Source organism: Parasteatoda tepidariorum, chromosome 10, assembly GCF_043381705.1.
Source record: "Parasteatoda tepidariorum isolate YZ-2023 chromosome 10, CAS_Ptep_4.0, whole genome shotgun sequence".
NCBI classification, from domain to species: domain Eukaryota; kingdom Metazoa; phylum Arthropoda; class Arachnida; order Araneae; family Theridiidae; genus Parasteatoda; species Parasteatoda tepidariorum.
Window position 1 is genome coordinate 48909622 of NC_092213.1, and position 22496 is coordinate 48932117.

General features: G+C 28.5%; 1 protein-coding gene across 1 annotated transcript in view; it reads left to right on the forward strand.

Moving 5' to 3' along the window:
- The window catches only part of LOC107447617 (tyrosine-protein phosphatase non-receptor type 13), a gene marked incomplete in the record, with an annotated part of 126626 nt that overhangs the window by 101712 nt on the left and 2418 nt on the right, over nucleotides 1-22496 (forward strand). Inside the window, 12 exon segments of the mRNA XM_071186957.1 lie at nucleotides 756-834; nucleotides 4105-4475; nucleotides 5665-5764; nucleotides 6546-7229; nucleotides 8302-8394; nucleotides 10268-10482; nucleotides 11500-11595; nucleotides 11666-11755; nucleotides 12612-12776; nucleotides 15335-16099; nucleotides 19144-19335; nucleotides 21875-21966. Coding sequence (XP_071043058.1) covers nucleotides 756-834; nucleotides 4105-4475; nucleotides 5665-5764; nucleotides 6546-7229; nucleotides 8302-8394; nucleotides 10268-10482; nucleotides 11500-11595; nucleotides 11666-11755; nucleotides 12612-12776; nucleotides 15335-16099; nucleotides 19144-19335; nucleotides 21875-21966 — 2942 coding nt within the window.

Consider the following 22496-nt stretch of genomic DNA (forward strand, 5'->3'; position numbering starts at 1 on the left):
CTAACTTGTTGGTTAGTCAACAAAGTAGTTCTGTAAACATTCCTTGTCAAAGTTTTATTTCTATAATAGTTGTTTAGAGAACTTCTTATTTCAGTTATTTTTTTTAACTTGTCTTTCCACTTAATATTAAGTTGTTTTTTTTTCCCCTCCCTAAGCGTTTTTTGGAAAGTGGCCTACTCTACCTGCCCCTTGATTCCTATAAATGCACCCTATTTGCAAAAATAAGCCACCATCCCTTAAAAACACTGTCTTTTTATTCTGAAAAATTAACTGTTAAAATATTAATTACAATCGAAAATTATCTGTGTTAATAGGTTTAATTCTCATTACTATTATAAATATTTACTTGATTATGCTTATTTTTAAGTGATTTTAATTTTTTTAAAAGTATTTATTTAAAAAATACAATGAATCTTTAACTGTTTATTTTCTAATAATTTTCAGTATAAATTATAGAAAAACTGTATGCTCAGTGATAGTCTCTTAGCATGCCGTTAATTATTATTCATAAACTATAAATTTTTCTCTTATTTAGATAATGAGTGAAAATTACTTTTTGAAATATACACACAAAATAGTATAAGACAGTTACTTAAAAATTGTTGAGGATCAAATTCAGTTATTACATAATATTACGCATTTTAATAAAGTTTTACAGTGCATTTTTCTGCAAGTAGGAATCCCTGTCTTATAACTGCTTTTTAATATTATTTGTAAAATCATAATTAAGGATCTGATATTATTTATAATTACAGAAGCCTTTTACAAAAGCAAAAGCTTGGATTTGTGGGGATGAAGAAAAAGTCATATCCACAGCTATAGAAAGTTCTGACTGTAAGATTTATTTTTAAATAATTATTATTATTTATTTCTTTATTATTATATTATTATTTAGGAAATGTAGAAGAGATTCTCATTTGCTCTGCTTTATGCTAGGTCCCGCAGTGGACTGATCGTTAAGACACGGTTCCCTGCAGATCACCGAAGTCAAGCATCACTGGCTACGGTCAGTGTGCGGGTGGGTGACCACTTGGATCATTTCGCGTAGGGACCGAGGGTGTGCGGTATTGGTCCTCGTTAAACTGTGCTACCGTAAAGTGCTCGACTCCGCATGCAGGTCGTCGAGCTACCGAAGCGGGGGTGCCACCCCCTCCGCAGAGGATTAAAATTGTGATGGCATGTCTTAGGATCATCCTCCGGGATGCTTCCCAGACCGTCGCCAATAGCCCATTGTGCAGCTCTAGTGCGACGTAAATTAACAACAACAACAACAAAGCTTTATGCTAGTGGTAATCAAAATATGTTTCTATATATGATTCTCGGGTTGATTTTAAGTTAGTTGCATACTACTTTTCATAAATAATTAAAAAATTCATATAAAATCTGACTTTGTTCTAGCTATTTTGTGGTTAGTTTCTTAAAATGTTGTCAAGCTTAACTTAAATAATTCAATCTTTAATTCTTAATTCTCTACTCTACAATTATAAAATAATTATTTTCCCTTTTATGAGGATTTTTTTTTTCCGTGGTAATAAAAATATTTTTATTTAGTTGTATAATTCTGTGTTTAGTAAATTTGATTTTAATTTGTTGTGTGTACCATTTCTCATAAATAATAAAATATTTCATATGAAGCATAACTTAGTGCTGGTTATTACGAGGTTAGTCTCTTAATGTGTTGGCAAACCCGAATCTTAACCCAGTCTTTACTTCTTAATTCTCAATTATAAAATAATTTACTGAAAAGTAGAGCAGCTGGCATTTCTGTAAAACTGACAAATCTCTTATAAATTCATAATATATGTAATTTTTTAATTAATTTAATCCATTGTTTCATCGATCCATTCCATTCAGCTCTGAATTGTTTTTATAAACATAGCACCTAGTGATTCATACCACTTTACCCAGAAAGAAAAATTTAGATAAAGAAGTTGAGATAATTTATTCAAAATTATTTCAAATAAAAATTTTAAAACAATTAATTGACAATTTTAAAATGTATCGTAAAACTACGAATTTAAAGTTTCCAGAATATATTTGTTAGATTTAATAACGTTAGCAATGTTGCCATACAGATTCCTCTCTCTGGTGGATTCTACTTTTTCCTTATCCACTGAGTCCTTCAAAAAATTGTCTTTACTGTCATCCGAAGAATTCAAAATACACACTTTTTAAAAGATTTCCAAAGAGAACAATATTTTTTACTTTAATATTTTAGATTTAATTTTGTATGGTTTTTTACTTCTTATGCGTTATTTAGAGATAGACTTATACACCAGACATATCAGAAATTAGCTATCTCATAATCAGAAATAAGGGTCCACTTATTCTCCTAGATGTATGGTAATCCCTTATAATTAGACTAGAATTACAATCTGAAATATCAATTGCTTTTGAAATTTACAAACAACATACAAGTTTTAAAATATTCATATGCAAGGAAAGTGTTCAGTTTTCATCAAAATTTTAAATCAATGTAAAATGATAAAATAGCAAGAAACAAAAAAAAAATTCTTATTGATATCACTGATTTTTAGATATTTGCAGAGTGTAAAATAATGATAATAAGAAACAGAGCATTTGAACAACAATTAATCTAATGAACAGTAGCTTATGGCTGTAGTAACGCTTTCCAATTCATTCCAATTTTTTACCTTCAAAATGTTAGAAGTGGTAGTAGCAATCGTCAAAATATGATCCTGGTCAGGAAAGTGAGCAGTCAAATGTTTTGTTTCCTTAATGCTACTAATACTTCTTGATGCATTTTACCATATTGTTAGAAATGAAACTGAATAAAGACATTTTTACAAGTAATTAAAACTGGTCTGCCTATAGATAATTTTATTCAAAATAAAAGATTTTTATACAATTTGTTATTTTTTTATTATTATTTTATTAAGGACTGAAATACTTTTGAGCTGTAAGCTGTACAAATTCCAACTTCATTTGAAACTGAGTAATTGTAACTGTCAAAATCGAAAATTTGAGCAGAATCACTCAAATAGTTTCTGAGTATAATTTCAATGAAGTCTTACTTTTAGTCTAGTAAGCCTTACAAAATTTTTATTTAACTTTTTTTAAGCATTTTTAAATGTTTCGTTGCTGAGTTTGATATTTATTTAGTTGGTTAATCTTAAAAATTATATTTTCTTTATGATTCCTTCTTCATATTTATACAGGGTGTGTTAAAAGCCATGTACATTTAGGTTGAATGGTCCATAATTAAACAAAAACTTTTTAAAATTCCACACCTCCCTTCAGTTCACAATGCAAACAGTTTCAAATGTATATTAACTGGCATCGGTGATCTTGTAATCAAAAACTAGTTTTTGACCCATTTTGTTGTTCAAGAGGATGTTATGCTCAAATATTCAAGTTTTAAGGGTTATTTTTTGTTTTGTCTTGTTCTCACGGCATTGAAATGTTTTGTAAGAAATCTCCTGACATAACAATACCTGATACCTCAATGGTGACTTAATTAAATCTCCATTTCAAGACAATTCTATAAATACCCGACAAGAAAAAGTCATCGAGACCTGTATTGGAGAAGAGAAAACCAAAAGAAGTTCATGATTTTGTCCCTGAAAAGCACAAAAATAGCATTAGAATGTAGAGAAAGTTGCATTTCCAATTTGAAAGAGAAAAATTACATTTTGAACATTTGGTTCAACCCTTAATATTTGTTCTAGTAAGCAAAAGGGTATACTTTGCAGTATTTATATATAAAGCAAAACAGCATGAATGAAGCACAAATAAAAGTATAGAATGTACTTTTGCGCTTTATTCACGTTTTGCTTTTGCCAATTGTTTCTCTTTCAGGATCTAGTGAAATGAACACCTTTTGACATTTTAAACATTCACTATAGCATCTAAAGTTTGCCTTATAAAAATAAAAAAGCTAACATTTCAGCTACTCTTATACTTTATATAATCTTATACTTTATATAATCTTATACTTTATATTATATTAATTCTCAAGCTGGTATTTTTATAGACCATTAAACTTTAGTATTCATTGTCTTTGACTTTAAATTTGCCCTGTATAATAACAAAACTGAAAGAAATTTTAAGCAAAATCATTTAATTTCATATTTTCTATTTCAGTTAAATCTGAAAACATGCCGATTCCTCAACCTCGAAAGAAGTGGGTGGATCAAAATAAGCCAGTCAACTTTGATGTTCCTGATTTGACTCTAAACCATGCCACAAAGCTCATCAGTGACCATTCCTGGAAAGAAGAGACCAACAATGGATTGAATGGGCATCGTCCACGGGACAACATTCCGGACATAATAGCTTCCCAACTGAAATATGAATCTGAGCCTGTGTCTTCAAATCTCAGCAAGGAAGATATTTCGGAAAGTGAGCTCTACTCTGAGCTGTCTGAAAATGTGGACGACAACTTCCTCTTACCTGGTGAAGTGTTTCATGTTGTGTTGGACAAAAAAAATGGCTCTTTGGGCTTAAACATTTATGTAAGATTTTTTTTTAAAATTTATAAGTTCAGATAATTTTTTATTTTCTGGTAACAAATCAAATCGTTCAAAACAACTTAAATAATTTTTATAGCAAAACTAACACTGAACAACAAGGAATATGCTTCTTAACTCAATAGTCGTAGGGGTGGAGACAGGGAAGGGGAAAATTCCAGATTTGCTTTTAATCACTTTTATTTAATTTTCACAAATAAACTATATAGGGATATTTACTCTACTTAGCAATATCTTCCGATGCATGTAAAATGCCATGCTGCCACCTAATCATAATTTGAGGTATAAATCGTGCAGTTATTTAGGTTCTATATTAATTCTTCGTGTCAGAATTATGCCAGTACAATTTTGCAATCAACAGTTTTTGTTAGGTAATAGTTAAATAGTATATACTTTTGCTTCGTTTTAAATGTTTGATAAGTATCTTTGTTTTTGTGCAATTAACGTTAAAAGAATTTTTCAGCATCATCCAAATAGGTTTTCAGCAGTTTAAACTGTAATAAAATTTTATACTTTAAAAAATCTAAAAACTGAGAAAAGTACAAAACATGTTTATCGATTTACTGTCCGCTAAAATGTAACTACATAGTTGAAATTTAATTTACTGATTGGACCATTTTTTATTATTTTAAAGACAGATTTCTTCCAACTTCCTATTTTTTTTAAAGTTGTTGCAAATTTAAGTGCTTTTTTTTGGGATTTTATTCTGTTTTTTAATAAATAACAATAAAAAACGACCCCGTTTTGAACTATTATAAATGTCTTCAATGTGTAAAATTACTTTTATTGAGTCTCACAATCTGTATTCCTTAGGTTTATGTAAGTACAGATGATAATTTTTTAAAATCTAGGAAATCTTATATTTCATTACAATTAAAACATGAACAAAATTTCAGCTTTCTTGTGGGAAATATTTACGTTTAAGAAGAAAGAAACAATGATGAATGTGAAGAAATTACGAGGGTTGGAGAGCAGAACCTCCTGGAAGTGTTACAAAATTTATTTAAATTGTTACAAGTTTAGATTTCTATTTGGTAGTTCTAAATTATTTGATTTATCTTTATTTGAAACTGCATTAAAAAACTGTGTAATGTTGGAAAGTAATTTCCTAATTATTATTTATTTTTAAAAATATTAGTATTTATGTATTAATAATTACTTAACGATTTTTTAGCAAGGAACTGAGCAAGGAGCTATCTCTGAGCAAAGACACATCTTTATTCATTCGGTCATTCCTCAAGGTGCGGCTGATCTAGATGGTAGAATAAAGCGAGGTAAATGTATATTTCAAGTAAATTTTTATTTATTATGTATAATTTTGTGTCTGAATTTTTTTATGTAACTTATAGTCTTTCTTTTGTTATATATAATCATATATTAAACAAAACGGAGCTTATATGTTTTTCTTGCTAAGTTGCGTAACTTAATTTTTTAATAAGGCATAAATAAGTAATGTCAAAAAAATTCAGGTTCCCATAGGTCAGGGAAAACCTGGAATTGTCAAGGAATTTTATTTTAACACAGAAAATCAGGGAAAAGTCAGGGATTTTACAAAATCAATTGTTTTACAAAAATCTGGAATATTCCTATATCATACCTGGAAAATAACCAGTCTTAAAATTGTCCGGAACAGTAATCAGTTATTGAGATTAGAGTTAATAATTCTAACATCTATTACATTTATTTATTGTAAAATGTTCACATTTTAGTATAACTGAAATGTTTTTATCCTCATTTAATGATATCACATTACAAGGAAAAGAATCAAAGTTTTCTGATGAAAATATGGTCTCAATTTTCATTGAAATTTACCTGCTGTACCTGGAAATGTCAGGGAATTTTTTTTCTGAAATTGAGTGGGAACCCTGAAAATTTTTATTTACAACAATTTAAATGGCAGAAAGAAGAAAAAAATTAAGCTTCGGCTTAGCCTCAGCTTTTATTAAAAGTTTAAATTTATATTTTCCAAGTTATTTGTTTAATCTTTGCTTATATTTCATTATTATAAATTTTATGAAATAATGCATAGAGTTTAACAATATCCGATTTTTTCAGGTGATAAGCTTATTGAAGTGAATGGAGTACTTCTGGAAAATCTTTCATATGAAGAAGTTGTTACAAAATTAAGAGAAAGTCCACAAGTTGCCCTTCTTGTCTTAGAAAAAGGGAATTTTCCAGAAACTGATCACATTCAAAATAACTCAAAGAATATTAGTGAACAACCCGTCAATTCAGAGAATATTCAACAAAACAGTGCTACTACAAAACGTTCAGTATTTGCATCTCAAAGTAAAGAACAGAATGCTAATTCAGCAGATGCAAGTACATTATCTAAATCACATAAAGACAGTGATATTGATGGATTGTCCTGTTCCTCTTTACCTACAGAACTTAATTCAGTGTTTTACGGTGCCAAAGATAACTGTTCCGTAGTACAGAGCATAGAACATGTTACTCCCCCTAGTGTTTCGCCTAAATTGTCTTCTGTCATTAAAGGTTGTAAATCTAGTCTAGATCATATCAAAGGCAATAGTTCTAAAAAGTTGCTATCTAAGCTGACATCTTATAACAGCACTCCTAACCTTGTTGATAATTCTGATGAAGAAGATATTAGAAATGAATTTAATAGATCTCTTTATCGGAATAGGAGTTCTGAAAATTTGGTCACACCTCCTATTCACTTTTTAAATCCACATCAAGCATTGAGTGATATCTATAAAAAATATTCTTTTAGAAAAGGTAATTACAATTAGTTGTCTTTTTTTTATTCGAATTTATAAAAGATTTTTCACTTTCTAAAAACTTTTACAGAGATTTAAGTATACATACTTTTACAGAGATTTAAGACTTAGTATTTATAAGATTTCACAAGTTTGTACAAGTTTTTTACTGATCTATTCACATGACCCTAAAATTTTAATAAGACATTTTTAAAAATTTATGAAACAAAGAAAATTTTACATTTATACTATTTAAATTTGTGTAAACAAATTGAAAATGTGTAAATGAAGCTTTATATAAATTAAAATTTCATTACTATAAGATTGAATCTTGTCTTATGCATTTATTGTATGTAGATCATTCGAATTAAAAGTTTTAAAAAAATATTATTAAAGTGACATTTGAGAAAAATGGATCAAGAATGCATAACATTCACTTTACTAGTGAAGTGTGCTACTTTGTGACAGAACATAGCCTAACACCAAACCAAAAAATGAAAAACCAAATCAGGAAGAAATCTTCTTGCATTCACTTGACTGTTATTAATTACTGATCTAGGTACCATTGATAATTATTTAATTGTGGTTAGAATTTAATTTTACTTGTTTAGGACTGCTGTTTGTTTCTAGCTCTGCTTTTTTAATGTTTGGAATAATAATTCTATTTAGAAATTTGAAAAATTCAAAATTTCTAGGAGTCTTGGACCATTTTTTGGAAAACAAAATTTTTGTAATAGAAAATAGCATTTTTTTTACATTTAGACAATTAAAATTTTCTCACTTTTATAGACTTGCTTTTTTTTTACAATTTAATCTCCCTTAAAATGAATGGTACTTTTGTTAAGTTCTAGTAATTTATTATTTTGTTTTTAGTTTAATTCTTTATATAATTTGTCTATAGCTGGAAACAGGTCATCGTGCCATTACACTTTTAATGCCTTTAAATATTCAAAACAATCTTTTGTATACTTTATTAAATTGAATTTTTAGTATTCATTCTTGTTGCTCTTAATTTTTTATAAATTATTATTTAAAATATGCAAGGTATCTTTTTTAAATCCTTGTTCTAACTTGTTTCTTTTTATTTCTAGGATCTTCAAGTAATGTACATCCAGTTCCCTCTGTGCCAATTAGAAAGAAAAAATTGAAGAAACTTCAAGATATTTATGATTACAGTAATCCAGGTATATTAGCGATTGTACTTATTTTGTTTCTATTTTTTTTGTGAAATGTTAGTTAATTTGTATACTCAATTACTATAGCTAATATATAGTAACTGAATATGATAAATTGAAATCATGTACTAGTATCAGGTGCACTTAATAGTTTCAGCTTAATTATTTTAAAATTCCAATGGATTGTGCTTCATAGAACACAACTTCTTATTGCCGTACATCTAAAGCAATCTGCTTTGTATTTATTAATAGATTCCAAAAGTAGTTATTCTAAATTATTCTTCGTTGTTATAAATTTTGATTTTGGTACAAAAACTACAGTATGGTTTTAAATCTACAGTTTGGTACTAAATCTAGAGTCATAGAAAGCAGGTAATAGCAGCATTTTAATAATGCGTTGTGAATTGTGACAGAATGTGCCTTATAAAACACAGCTTATGTTTTTGCTGTACATATCAAAGAGTGTGCTATGGAAATTTTAGTAAATTCTGCTCTGACAAGACAATGTAATTATATCAGTTATTAATTCTTCAGAGATATAAATTCATGTTATATAATTTCTATTCCTCAATGAAACTAAACTAAATGGGCAGTCATAGAAAGCAAGTTTACTTGTTTTTAATTGTGACATATTGAACAACATGTGTTTTTATTGTTCATATGAAATAATGTGCTGTGGATTTTGCAAGCAACACACACACAATATACAAAAGATTTCTAGCCATTAAATTTGTAGTATACAATTTTTAGAAATTGCTGTCCTAAATCAGTGTGGCATAGTTCAAGTTTTTATTCCAGACCAAAAATACTCTATTATTTTGAATTTAGATAACTTACTATGACAATCTATTAGATAGGTTATTGTTGTTAAAGTATTGCCTGTTTTGTTTTCATTATTGCAGTTTGATTACAGATTCATAAAAAAAGGGTGATTTTTACTGTGAGTAAAAGTGGGCTAAATGTTTTAATTGATCTAAAAAAATCTTCTAAATCACAATTCTATAGTTTTCACAATTTTATAGTCTTTGCAATTTTTATAAATTTAGTTTGACTTTTCTTCTATATGTTAATAAATTGTTCAAATGTATATGTGCAGATAGCATATATATGACCCTAAATAACTTTTCAGTAATCTTAATGGTTTGTCCAATCTTAATGGTTTGAATGGCTTGAAAAATTTTAATTAATTATCACTTATCATTAATTAAGTTGGGAAATTGGGCACTAATGTGTACTTTCTTTAAATAAAAATTTGTAACTATAATGTGTGCATACTCAGTGATTATTTGACTGATTTTGCTTAAACTTAGTATTTTGTGTTAGTGTTTATTAAATTCTTTAAAATGATCTAAAAATTTGTGTATACTTCATAATTTAATATTTTTTGGGACAATCATTGAATAAAACAATAAGAAAAAATAATTATGAAGAAAAATTGCATTTTGCATCTTTTTGACCAGCAAGTTATTCAAGTGCACAAAAAGTTTTCAATTCACTTAAGAAGTTTCTGAAGTATGGCGAAAGAGGCAAAAAGTGAAAATAACTTTAAGATAGTCTTTGAACTTTGTATTGTCATAACAACTGGTGTCTATTAGGACCATATTGTGGCTAACCTAATATTTTGTTAGATACAAATCTTTCAAAAATAGTTCACAATAGCTTATTCAGAAAAAGTTTTTTTTTTATAGGATTTTATAACTTAATTATTGGTTAGCACTAATTAATTATTGTATTTGAGATCAACCATTTGAACCTTGAAGATTCTCTTACTATGTGAAACACTGATACATAGAACAAAGGTTATTCAGGGTGCTATTCTTTTTTCCTCACTGACTATACTAATTTTTATTTTTGAGAAATAAAGACATGATTTTTGTTGCAGAAAACACTTTTGAAGTATCAATTCACAAGAGCAGCCGAGGTCTTGGATTGAGTATTTGTGGTGGGACTGGAATACAGGGAAGAGATACATTTTCACAGTTGATTCGTATTCGTAAGCTTTATCCTCTGCAACCAGCTTTAGAATGTGGCAAACTACAACTGGGAGATGTTATTTTAAGTGTGAATGGAACAAATATGGTTGGATTGACTAATACCGTAAGTGTTGCTAATATAATGACAAGATTTTGTTTTATTATTTATGTTTTGCCATTTAAAGTATTCTTGTATAACTTTTAAATGTGCTTGAGAACCAGTTATTTTTATTTATCTAAAACTTATCTTGTTAATCAGCCATTTATTCGAAAACAATTGAAGATCAAGGGGAAGAATGGCTTTTACCCATAAAAGCTTATTCTAAGGAAAAAAACAGAAGCCATTTTGCCCCAGTAAGACTCAACTTCATTGTGTAATAACTCTCGGGAAGAACTGATTTTCCATGTTTTTGATTTGTCAAAAGTTAGTTATCACCTAAGTGCTACAGGTAGCAATCCAATTGTTATTTTTGTGATAAATGTGAGTAAACTGTTGATCTTCAATTATTTTTATAATAAAAACACTACTAAGAGAAAAAATGTTTTCTTCAAGCCTTTAAGATTAAAAACACTAAATACTTTTAAATTATGAATGTTAATTGATGAATATTAATTAGTTGAAATTTCTTAACTATTTTTTTTTTGTTAAGTTTATAATTATGCACCCTAGAGCCCAAGGTCAAGAAAACTGAGATGGGCACAGTAGGCCTTGGCCCTCTATGGGCTGTCGCGCCGCTGAGTTTAGTTTTAGTTTTTTATAATTAAAAGGCTACTGAGTTGAATATACATAGTTTAAAGGCTAATGGTAATTGTAAACCCAAACATATTTCATTTGTTCAAAACTGACTAAAAAATAAATTAAAATGTTTTGATTTTTTTACGTTCAAATAGAAATTTGAGTGTTTCTTCTAACTAACTGCATATCTTTTAACCAGTAAATGCTATCAGTTCTTAGATTATACTACAAGTATAGTCTTAATTTTTTTTTCTAAAATAATCTGTAATCTGTAAATTTATAGAACTTTATTTTGTGTGAAAAAAATTTTTTTATTAATTTAGCTCTAGATTGAGTAATATTTTGACATATAACTTACCATACTTATTGTTGTAAAAAAACATTTCTTTTATTTTTACATTTTAGGAAGCTTTAGAAGTTTTAAGAACTACTCCTGCTGATGTAGTTTTGGAAGTTTTTCGACCTTCTAAATCATTGATTCCATGCTTTTCTTCATTTAAAGTAATTTTTTTTATTTTTATTTATTTTTTTTATTTTATTAGTTTTATATTGAATGATATTTTTTTTGTAGGATGGTATGTGGCCTTTCTGTGATTCATCATCTAGTTCAGCTAGCAGTTCTTTATCCAGGACTGAAAATTCTTATAATGTGGAGACAGGTGTAAGTTTCTACTTTTATATTTTTTTTTAAATATTTTTCATACTCTAAATGTTTTAAAAAATAGAAAAATTTAAAAGCAAGCTTTACTCATAAAAACCCAAGCAGATTTTCTAAAGAAATCTACTTAGAAACAAAAAACACCTAATTACGTAAAACACTCACTTTAATGTGTTTTGGCAAAACTGTTTTTAAATAAACTTAGAGTTTACAAACTTTAATTAAATAAATCGTTTTTAAAGACATTTCACGTAGATAATGTTGACATTGGATTATTTCCTCCAGTGTCCAATGGGAATTTGAGGAACTTGCGACCTTGAATAAAAAGACTATGTTATTCATTCTCAAAAATCAATAAGTATTTCAGAGCAATTCGGAAAGCCATGTTAATACTATAAAATAGTTAATTGTAATTCTATGTAAATAATCTAAACAAGACATTTAATGATGAGTAAATTTTAATTAATAAAATTCTACAAAGCTCCATACTGTACCCACTTTTATTTGTTGTTTTTGCAATTATTTATTTTCATGGTTTGTTTTTTTAAAAGTAGCGCAATTTACAAAATTAATTTACAAATAATATAATGCTGCAATTTTTTTATTATTATTATTATTATTGTTTTAAAAACTGTATGTTGTATGCTGGATTACTTTTTATTTTTAGATACGTAGTATAATTATTGATTTGGGACAGATAGTGAGATAAGTTTTAAATGTTATGATTACTTACAAAGTCTCTGTATTTTATTTATGAGTTAAAAGATTTAAAAAATAAAAGAGGGGCCTGTTTTTTTTAAGCATCCAGTTACAAATTAAATTTTTAAGAGATAAATGCTAATTTTAAACTATTTTGTAGGAGTTTGAGGTTACTCTTATCAAAAGGGGTGGAAGCTTGGGCTTCAGTATCTCTAAGAAAGACAGTTTACCTGATCTCCCGGATGAAGGAATTTTTGTGAAGGCATTGATTCGTGAACCAGCGATTTCCGATGGTAGAATTCAACCTGGAGACAAGATTATACAAGTATGTCTTTTCAATTTTTCATGGAACTTGTTATTAAAAGGTATTGCATTAAGGCAATTTTTGTAATCTGAATTTTTTTAGGATCAATTCAATTTTAACGATCAATTTTATCATAAAAACTGTTTTCTTACAAAACCAGTGTTGTTTTTGATTACAATTATAAACTTAATAGTAAAATTGTGAATTATTATATTAATTTAATTAACCTGATAATTAATGTTTAGTTTCATTCCTCATAATATTTAAAAGTAATTAAATTTACTTCCAATACACCATTTTTACTTTTGTTAGTTCTATTTAATTCAGTCTTTAACTAGTAAGTTAATACTTCACTTCAGATTGTTTACGATTTTATATTTACTGTATATATGAGAACTAATTTAATAGTAGAATTGTATTGTCAAATCAAAAAATGCAACATATTTTGCCAAATGTTTTAAGGTAGTCAGTCACGTTGTTCAATAATTTTTTTTTTACTTATGTTCTATTGTTAAGTCTTATATTGTTCTTTCAAAGAATAAAAGAACTTCATGAACTTTTTGTCAAAGTTGAAGTGGGAAAATATATCTTATCAATTGCAAGTAACTATTCCATTCAGAATTTAAATTCAAAGTGTAAAATGTAATGTTACCAAAGTAAATTCATATAAAAAGTTAGGAAACTTAATAGAGTAAAATTAAAAGAACCTAAAACATTTGTGAAAAATAAACTTAGAATTCACCAATGTTAAGAAATTTAAAATTAGTTTGGCAAAAAGAATTACTAACAAATCCTCCTGCAATCCTAGTTTAATGTACCTTATATAAATATATAATGAAAATTTAAATCTATTGGGGGGAAAATTAGCAATGTATTTTTTTAAACCCATAATAGATCTATATAGCGTTGATCACTCAACAATGCCTGATTTAGGCATATTTTTGAAATATCTGAATATGATATCTTTTTGTAGAATAAGTCTTCCATTTTCATATTGAACTGTAAGAAAGGTTTAATTTATATTTATCTATTAAATGGATTAAAAAAATTGCATACAAACAAACTGTGTGACACTTTGATTGTACAGTAAGGAACCGATTATCCGGAACGATCGGGACCATCGCTATTCCGGATAACGGATTTTTCCGGTTTTCTGAATCGCTACAAAAAGCCGTTTTTTTTATTGTTAAACCCAACTAAAAAAAAAGAAATATTGGGAAATAATCTTAAAAAGAAGAAAAAACGATGAAGTAATACACTAATGATTATTTCCAAAATGATGGTAAGGTAAACATCTTTCAAAGAAGAAGGAAAAATCCTAAAATCTTATGAGGAAAAAAAAAATTGTTTTAAAAATTGCGGGATAATTTATTGATTTTCGTTCCGGTTTTTTGGTTTTCCGGTTTTCTGATTTCCGGATAACGGGTCCTGTACTGTAGTTTTATGTGACATTAAAAATATAATCTGTATCCTTTTTCGTAGTTTTTTAGTGTGATTTTTTTTTTTATAGTGTGCAAAATAAAATTTTATACATTGAATAACTTTTGATCTAATGATCAGACTTTCACTTACAAGAATTCACTCTTAATAGTTGAAATTCTTTCTTCAAATATGCTAATTAATTAGTACAAACAATATTTTATGTTATAAAATCAGATACAAAAACTTTCTGAAAAACCTTTCTTTTTTTCCCTGATGGTTTAATATTCTTGACCCTCAAAATACAGAGAAAACTGCATGCAATGCGAAATTATGGTATAAATAATTTGATCATGGGAGCAGTCAAAAGTGTGAATCCCTTAATGTAAATTTTACTTTTTGCATATTTTGCCATACCTCAAGAACATTTTAAATGTGTCAGAAAATTTTGTCTATCCAAACATAAAGTCATGAAAAAATAATTTTTTATAATTATTTATTTTTATTTTATTTAATAACATCTAAAATCTGAATTTTAAGGCACAATAAATTTGAAGTAAATATGTCGAATAGTTGTGAGAAATCAGATTTTAAAAAAATCTTAAATTTAAAATTCCATTTCTGAGGAACTATTCAATCGATTTGGTTAGAATTTTCTATTTTGCATATACCTTACAATTAAAAAAAATTTTCACTATTATTCAAGAAAATAATAAAAATTATTAATATAAATGAATAAAACTTATTTTTTGTTTAGATTTATCTTTGAATAAAGGAATTTTATAATTGTGTTAAAAAAAAATTGATTCTCTTAAAAGATTCTCCAGATGTGGCCAAATGTGCAAAAAGTAAAATTTACATTAAAAAGTCCAAATTTTGACCGCTTTCCTGATCAAATTATTGAGACTATATTTTCCAAATTGCTGGTCAGCAATCTGGATTTTGTTTTCGTGTCTAGTTTTGTAACTTAAAAATATGATCTGACCTAATTAATTAGTGTGAGGTCGCCATTAAGATGGAGTCAGAGTCCTAGTACATGAAGATTTGATGACTAGATCATAAGTTATTCAGGGTGTTTCTTTTCTTTTTTTAAGGCACTCTATACTATTTTATGTAATATTCTTCTGAAATTATTAATTATAATTTTTATTCTATGAAAGGTGAATGGTGTGACTGTTTCCACAATGACTCATGCTGAAGCTATTGAATTCATACGACAGGCACCAAACTCTGTCACTCTAAAACTCTACAGAAGTGAACAACCTCCAATCACCCCAGGCTACACTGAAAAAGATAACCAAATAAACAAACCTCTCAGGTGGGAAGCAGTAGAGCTTTTGAACGATCGCATGAAGCACAAAGAAAGTGGAGATGAGGGCAGTGCAGGTAAAAGAAAAATTAAAAGAAAACTGGACAGATTTTCTAATGCTCCAAGTAATGCTTCAACTGAAAGTAGCAGCACAAGCAGTAGTTCCTCAAGTGGACAAGAGCAGGTAATTGAAGAAAGTACTAAGTCTGATGTAACTACTGATTTGAATGTTGAAGAATCTTTTTTGCAAAGAAACCTGAGGCCTAAATCTCTAGATGTCCTAAATTCGTCTGATCGTAAGCGCTTGCCGGCTTATACTGATGAAGAAAGCTTCCATAGGCAGTGCAGCGTCATGTGCACTAATGTAGACTCCAAGTCAAAGACTGTAAACAATACCAATGTGAGCCCTGCCAAGAAAGGATTTAAGAATTTGTTGAAATGGAGAGGTAGCACACTTCCTCATTCCGAGGACGATATTAGTCCTGATGTTGTTCCTCAAGTAAATTTTTCAATATCTTCCACATCCAACGAACAGAGTCTAGCCTCTCAAGATTCTGCATCAGATGATGAAAAGCCTGTACCTTTTCCTCGTACTACAAGTTGTGCTACTGAATGGGTAAACTATAATTTTTTTCTTCTTTTTTATACCTTTTTAAAAAGTTTACTTATGAGTTCTCTAGTAAAAGAGAAAAATAGTGGTTGCCACTTACCATATAGCTACTAAATTAAATAAAGTTGCCACCAAAAAAATTAACATCATTAACCACTCCTTCTTTTTGTCATTAAACATCCCGTCCTCACCACTACTTAGTTCCTGTAAATCAGTGTTTCCATCGTAGAAAAAAAATGGGTGAGAATTTCTCACCATGAGAATTTCTCAAAAACAGGGTGAGATTTAAAAAAAAAAAAAACAGACTTGAAAAAAAAATCATTTCTTTAATTTTAATGCATTTTTAACATCTTCTAATTTTTAAAGCATTGAATATTTTTGCTGCATCATTATATGGAAAATGTTCTACATCTACTTTTTCATCAGCTATTCTCATTAGGTTGCTCAAATGCGTATTTGTTTCGTTTTGATCGTTTCTACCCACATTTGTTTTATTTTCATGTGTCCGTTTCAGAGTAGAAGATATTGCCCTTACAAAGTATTTGTCCATCTTACATTAATGCGCAAAAAATTTTAACGTTTTACATGAAGAAACCTTACCTACGGTAAGCTCGTTTTTGCAGAGAAATGATTTCTGAAAGAGGTTCCATGGTTGGGAGGGATGGTGTTCTGTTGTTCTTAAAGGTTCTGAACAATACTGGTAAATAAGGAAGCTAGATAATGGGGCAGATGTTGAAAATAATGAGAGATCCATTAAGAAAAGTGAAACGGATTTTATTCTAAATGGCTCAATAAGAAATTTTTTTCAAAATGCGAGAAATTCGCTAATTTTGAAATTGGTTTATAAAATGCGCAAATTTCTCGCGGTAATTATTTTTTAATGCGAGAAAAGAAAAAAATATGCGAGATTCTCGCGCTGTAGTGAAAACACTGCTGTAAATGCATCCGGCATCTGCCGCATGAAAAGGATAATTTTTAATTTAAATATTTGGCAAGCTGTATGGTAATGAATTTCCTTTTAGAAATCTTTAAATAGGCTAAATTTAAGCACAATCAAATTATTTAAATCCTAATTTTTTTTTCAATTTTTTTAAATGAAAGGATATTATTTCTTTATTATTGCCTGAATTTCTTTAGTGACTTTTCCTGTTTCTTTTTTAATGACAGTTTGTTTCAACATCTTCTCAGATGTTGTTGAACCTTTGTTTGTTTTTTATTGAGGCAGTGAAGTACAATTGGTATTGATGAAAAGAAATTCCTCAAAGAGTAGGTTGATGTTTGATTTCTACCAAGTAACAATGAAGCAGAAAGAAAGTATGAACAATAAAAGAATACAAAGACAAAGAGCAGCAGTTGTAGAAATTCTAACCTTAATATTTTGTATTTAATTAAGAGGTTTAGTTTTCTAAACTTGGTTATTATATTTCATTTGATACAGGAGTTTAAAATTGATTAGGAGAAAAACAAGTCAAAACAACTAAGAAAAATATTTTTTCATCACCATTTAAGAACAAAATCATTAAGGTTCTTTTAATGCAAAAAGTAGCCAGCAGCCACTAGATAAATTTCCCAGTCTCGCCCTTTACTTTCTAGCTAAAATGTTCAAAAGCTTCTTTCCTATTTAAGAAATTCAGAAAGCAGTTTTATGCTGCGAGAAAGTTTGGCATCACCCAAGCTAAAATTCGTATCAATAGTTAGAGCTGCTGGTCGGAATGAGGGGAGTCTTACTCATTAAACAAAAACTGAATTGCAGCTCTGGAGAAGATCTTGAGAAAACACTAGAAAATAATTATCTTTAAAAAAAATTACTCTTTTTTAAACGTATCTAGAGGTATTTTAAAGTTCCAAAAAAGTCTGCTCAAGATTTTGATTAATATTTTTATACTGTCGATTGTAGCGGTATAAGGGTTGTATGCACCTCAAAGGAAGCATGGAGATATCTGGTTTCAATTCTATACCCTCAGCCACATTTAATGGCATAACCTGTAATGAAATATTCCATTTGCACACTTGCTGTGATAGAAAATTTTATTCTTGATTTAAAAAATTACATTAATTTTAAAATTATATAAAAAATTATTAATTATTGATTTTAATTAATTGTACAGCTATTTACCCACCACATCTCCCCCTTGCTTCGCACGAAAATAATTTAAATATGTCAAGGAAACTGATCATGTTATCTAGTTATTAAGTGCTGTCGAAATTAAACAAATTAAGTTTACCTTGATTGTTTTACTTTAAATGAGGTAAGCTAAGACCTCTTAGTTAGCATCTATGCAATTTTCCATTATAATATTTTTTTTGTAGTCCTTCACTGTTTAATAATATAGAGAGGAAATTCTGAAATTAAAATTGTTTCTTTTCAAAAACAATTTTATAGTATCATTATTGCAATTTTATACAAAACATCGTCTAAAATGTAAACATATGAGTCTTCCTTTTTCACATCTTGCTCCTAATAGATGGTAGCTGTAATCAATTGTGTTGACAGTTTGTGCATTGCATTGAGGATCTTAACACTTTGTAAGATTGGCCATTTTACACAGAAACTATGTCATGTCACCAGCTAGTATTTTTTAATTGAATATGAAGGTGAAGTAAAACATTCTAAATAATCTCCATTAAGTTTTATTTATACTGAATGAAATGAAATTAACTTTGGATATTCTATGGGAGAATCGAACTCCGATCCGGAGGAGCTAAGGTTTGATCCTCTACTTGGCTAAGACTATGGTCGGTCACTAAGCAGGGATTTGGGGAAATTTTTCTTCCCCTTTATATCTATGTCTAAATTAAAGTGTCCTCACAAATGTGTGTGACTGCCATCTGTCCATGGGGTTCTCAGCCAAAACAAAGTAGTTTCTTTCTTGTGTTGGTCTCTTGTCTAACAAAATGCGCACCTTCCTGACTGAATTCACAAAAAGCCAATGGCTGGTGAGGTTGGCTTGTCAAAGTGTCATTAGAAACTTACAGAACTTATTCAGTCAATGAAATATTTCTTTTAATTGATAACAGTTTTGAAATAATGCTTTTCCCTATACTTTTAGGTGAATACATTTGATGTTGATTTGGACAGAGGTTGGCACGGACGACTAGGATTCAGCCTTTTTGATCCACCTACTTCCTCACAAGAATCTCCCCGCAGTCTTCTACCAAATGCTCCAGAAGTAAAGGCTGTACATCCTGGAAGCCTTGCTGACAAGGATGGAAGAATTAAAGCTGGTGATCGCCTTGTCGAAGTAAGTTCTACATTTGGTGTGATGATTATTTGTATAAAATGTTTGCTCATGATTGTAAACCGTACAATATTCATTCTTAAAAACCTAATACTATTTGTAATAGAATTTTAACTGATAATGATTTATTTATTGTTAGCTCTAGCAACAGAAGTGCAAAAGCAGTGCCTCCAATTTTAAGTTATTTTATTTGTATAAGAAAATCAAAAATTTTACATGCCCTGGCATGCCTGAATATCTAAGGCAACTTGGTCCTGTGGCTAAGTGGTAGTGTTTCACGCTCTCATACCACAAATCCAGGGTACTGTCCCCAAACTGGGCAGGATTGGCTCAGACTTTCGTCCATTCACTGAGTCAATAAAAAGAGTGAGTACCAGGCATGCTTGGGGGACTAAACACTGTTGGTTCCATATTTAGTGAACCACCCAACAGGAACATCTGCTCTTGCTTGGGATGAGCACAGTTGGCTTTGGCTCTTCATGTGCTGTTGTGCCACTGAGTTTAGTTTAGTAATTAATGAAAACATATGAATGTAGCTATTATTAATCTATCAAAAATAATATACCTACTCATTACTTTAAAATGTAAATCAGAAGAGTTTAAAATTATTGACTAAGAAAAATTAGGTATCGTTACAATTAGCTAGACTTCCAGAGAAATAAAACAATTACAGGAAATATAAATATTTATTCGAAACAAATTTTAAATATTTTTTTTTTATGTTTTATGCTCACCTGTTGGGTAAATTTTAATAAGTATAATTAAAGGAATAAAAAATAATAAGCTGACTTTGTTCTATAAATTCTAATTGATATAATTAAAATCAGTATCAATTATCTATTTTTTTCCTCCTTTGGTTTATCTGTTTCCTTCCTGGTGATTTTCCTCAAAATTTAGTATTTCTGATTAAATATTTATAAGTCCGAATGAAAATTTTCTCTTAATGTCTATTACACGTGTATAGAAAATACAAAAAACTTGATTTACTTCGTGCAATTTCTGAAAATTTTGAATTAAACTCAAATTTCACTGAGTTTTCCTATGTGTATCTTTTATACTCACCAATTATTTATGTCTAACCCCAGCATTGCACAGTCTAAATTACTTTTTATTAAATATGCTTGGTTTTGCATCTTTTAAAGTCAGACATAAATTACATGATGCAAATTAACTTAAGAAACCCTGTTATACGACTGTCCAGAAAAGATTAAATGATACTTATCGAAACATATTTAAGGTTTATAAAGGAATAAATGGATTTATGTAACTAGTGATGTAAAATTTTGATTAAGACTTGTTGATAAAAACGTAAAGTAAGACTTTTCTATTAAGTTTTGCTACTTTCAGAGTAGTAGATAACGCTTTACATTTCTCTTTTGTGTTACTATTTATTAACATTCTGGGTAGAATTGGTTACTTTATTTTGCGTAATTTAAACATGACAAATTAGGTTTTTCTTTCCTCAACTTTCATAACAAATATATCACAGACAATTTACTTTAAAGGGAAAAAAAAACTTTTAGTGCTCAAAATTAAAAATGATACACTTTAGTAACTCTTGATCTAGTGATTGGATTTTCACATGCTAATTCAAGCTTAGTGATTCACTACTCTTTGGATACTTTGACATGTCTTTGGAAGCATTTATGGGAATAAAAAAAATTTGCACTATTGTAAAATTCATTCCTTTAAAGATAATTTCATGCTAAAAAAAATTTTGTAACATAATTTATTATGATATTAATTTTTATTTTATTTAAAATTGGGCAGAGTTTCTTTGAATTGTAAGGCATATAATTTTAAATTGTTATTTTAATTGAAAAATACAAAATTAAAATGAAATCAATGAAATAGTTTCTGACTAAGATATATTTATTAAAATTTCATAGTTTAATATCTAACAATTAATATGCCTTAAAATTAAAAAAAAAAATTAAAAAAAAAAAGAATTTGGTTATCATTATATTAAATGTAATATAATGAAAAGATATTCTGCGTGGAACTAGCTTTCAATAAACTAGTTTGATAATTGTTAAAAAAATATTTAAACTAGTTAATTAGTTCTAGAGACATGGCAAATAAGAGAAAGTAAAATAAACATTAAGAGGTCCAAATTTTCAAATCCCCTTCGGACAAACCATTGGGACCATTTTCTGCAAGTTGTGGCCATATTTTCTAAAAAAGTTATATTTAAATAAAAGTGCTTTTTTGTATCTGATTTCATTGCTTAAAAATCCATCCTCACAAATCATTTAACATACTTAACATTTGATCTTTAGACAATTTTGATTGCATATTTGTATGTGAAAATCTGACTAATATATTTAAAAGATATCCTGTACAATCATAGTTTATAAAATATAGATAATGCCTCGGAAACATGATGTCAGAGGTTTTTTGGGCAAACCTTTTCCTCTCTTTTCTGTTATTTTCTTAAAATGATATGTTTTGAAATATTATGATTTTTAAATATTTATTTTTTACTCTAAATTCAGTCTTCCTTAGGCCAATGAAGTTACTTATTGTTACTTTCTATCCTTAGGCCAACCGTGAAAGCTTTCTAGGTAAACCTGCAGCTGAAGTTATTGATTCCCTAAGGAAGACAAGAGGTCTCATACGAATGGTATTTTGCCGGTAAGTCAAGTATAATTCAAGTTTTATTGCAAAAAGGTTAATTTTATTGTGCAAAATCTAGTCATAATTAACTAAGCTTTTTTTATGTTCAAATCATATTATGTATTTATATATTGATCATTTGAATTTTTGAATATATTGATCATTTGAATTTAAGCTTGTTAAATTTGTTAAAACAGAACCTTTTATATTATGAGCGACATAATGAAAATCTCAGTAAGGTCAATAAAGTCTCAGGTGATGCATCCAAACCAAATGAGTAATGTATTGAAAATTTCATTAAAATAACAAGACATCATACAAGTATATTATGATAACTTTGTGTTGTTGTTCATCACTCATTTTTTCTTTCTATTTCTTTTATTTGATCCATTACTCAATTACGCACTTTTATTTTCTTTTAAGTTAATATCCACTTTTAATTTTATTCCTCTATGCAAGCTTTAAGCTAATCTTATTACATTTCGATGTTATGCTTTAAAAGATATCGTGTTATGTTTTCGGTGTTATGCTCCCCTCCGCAGAGGATC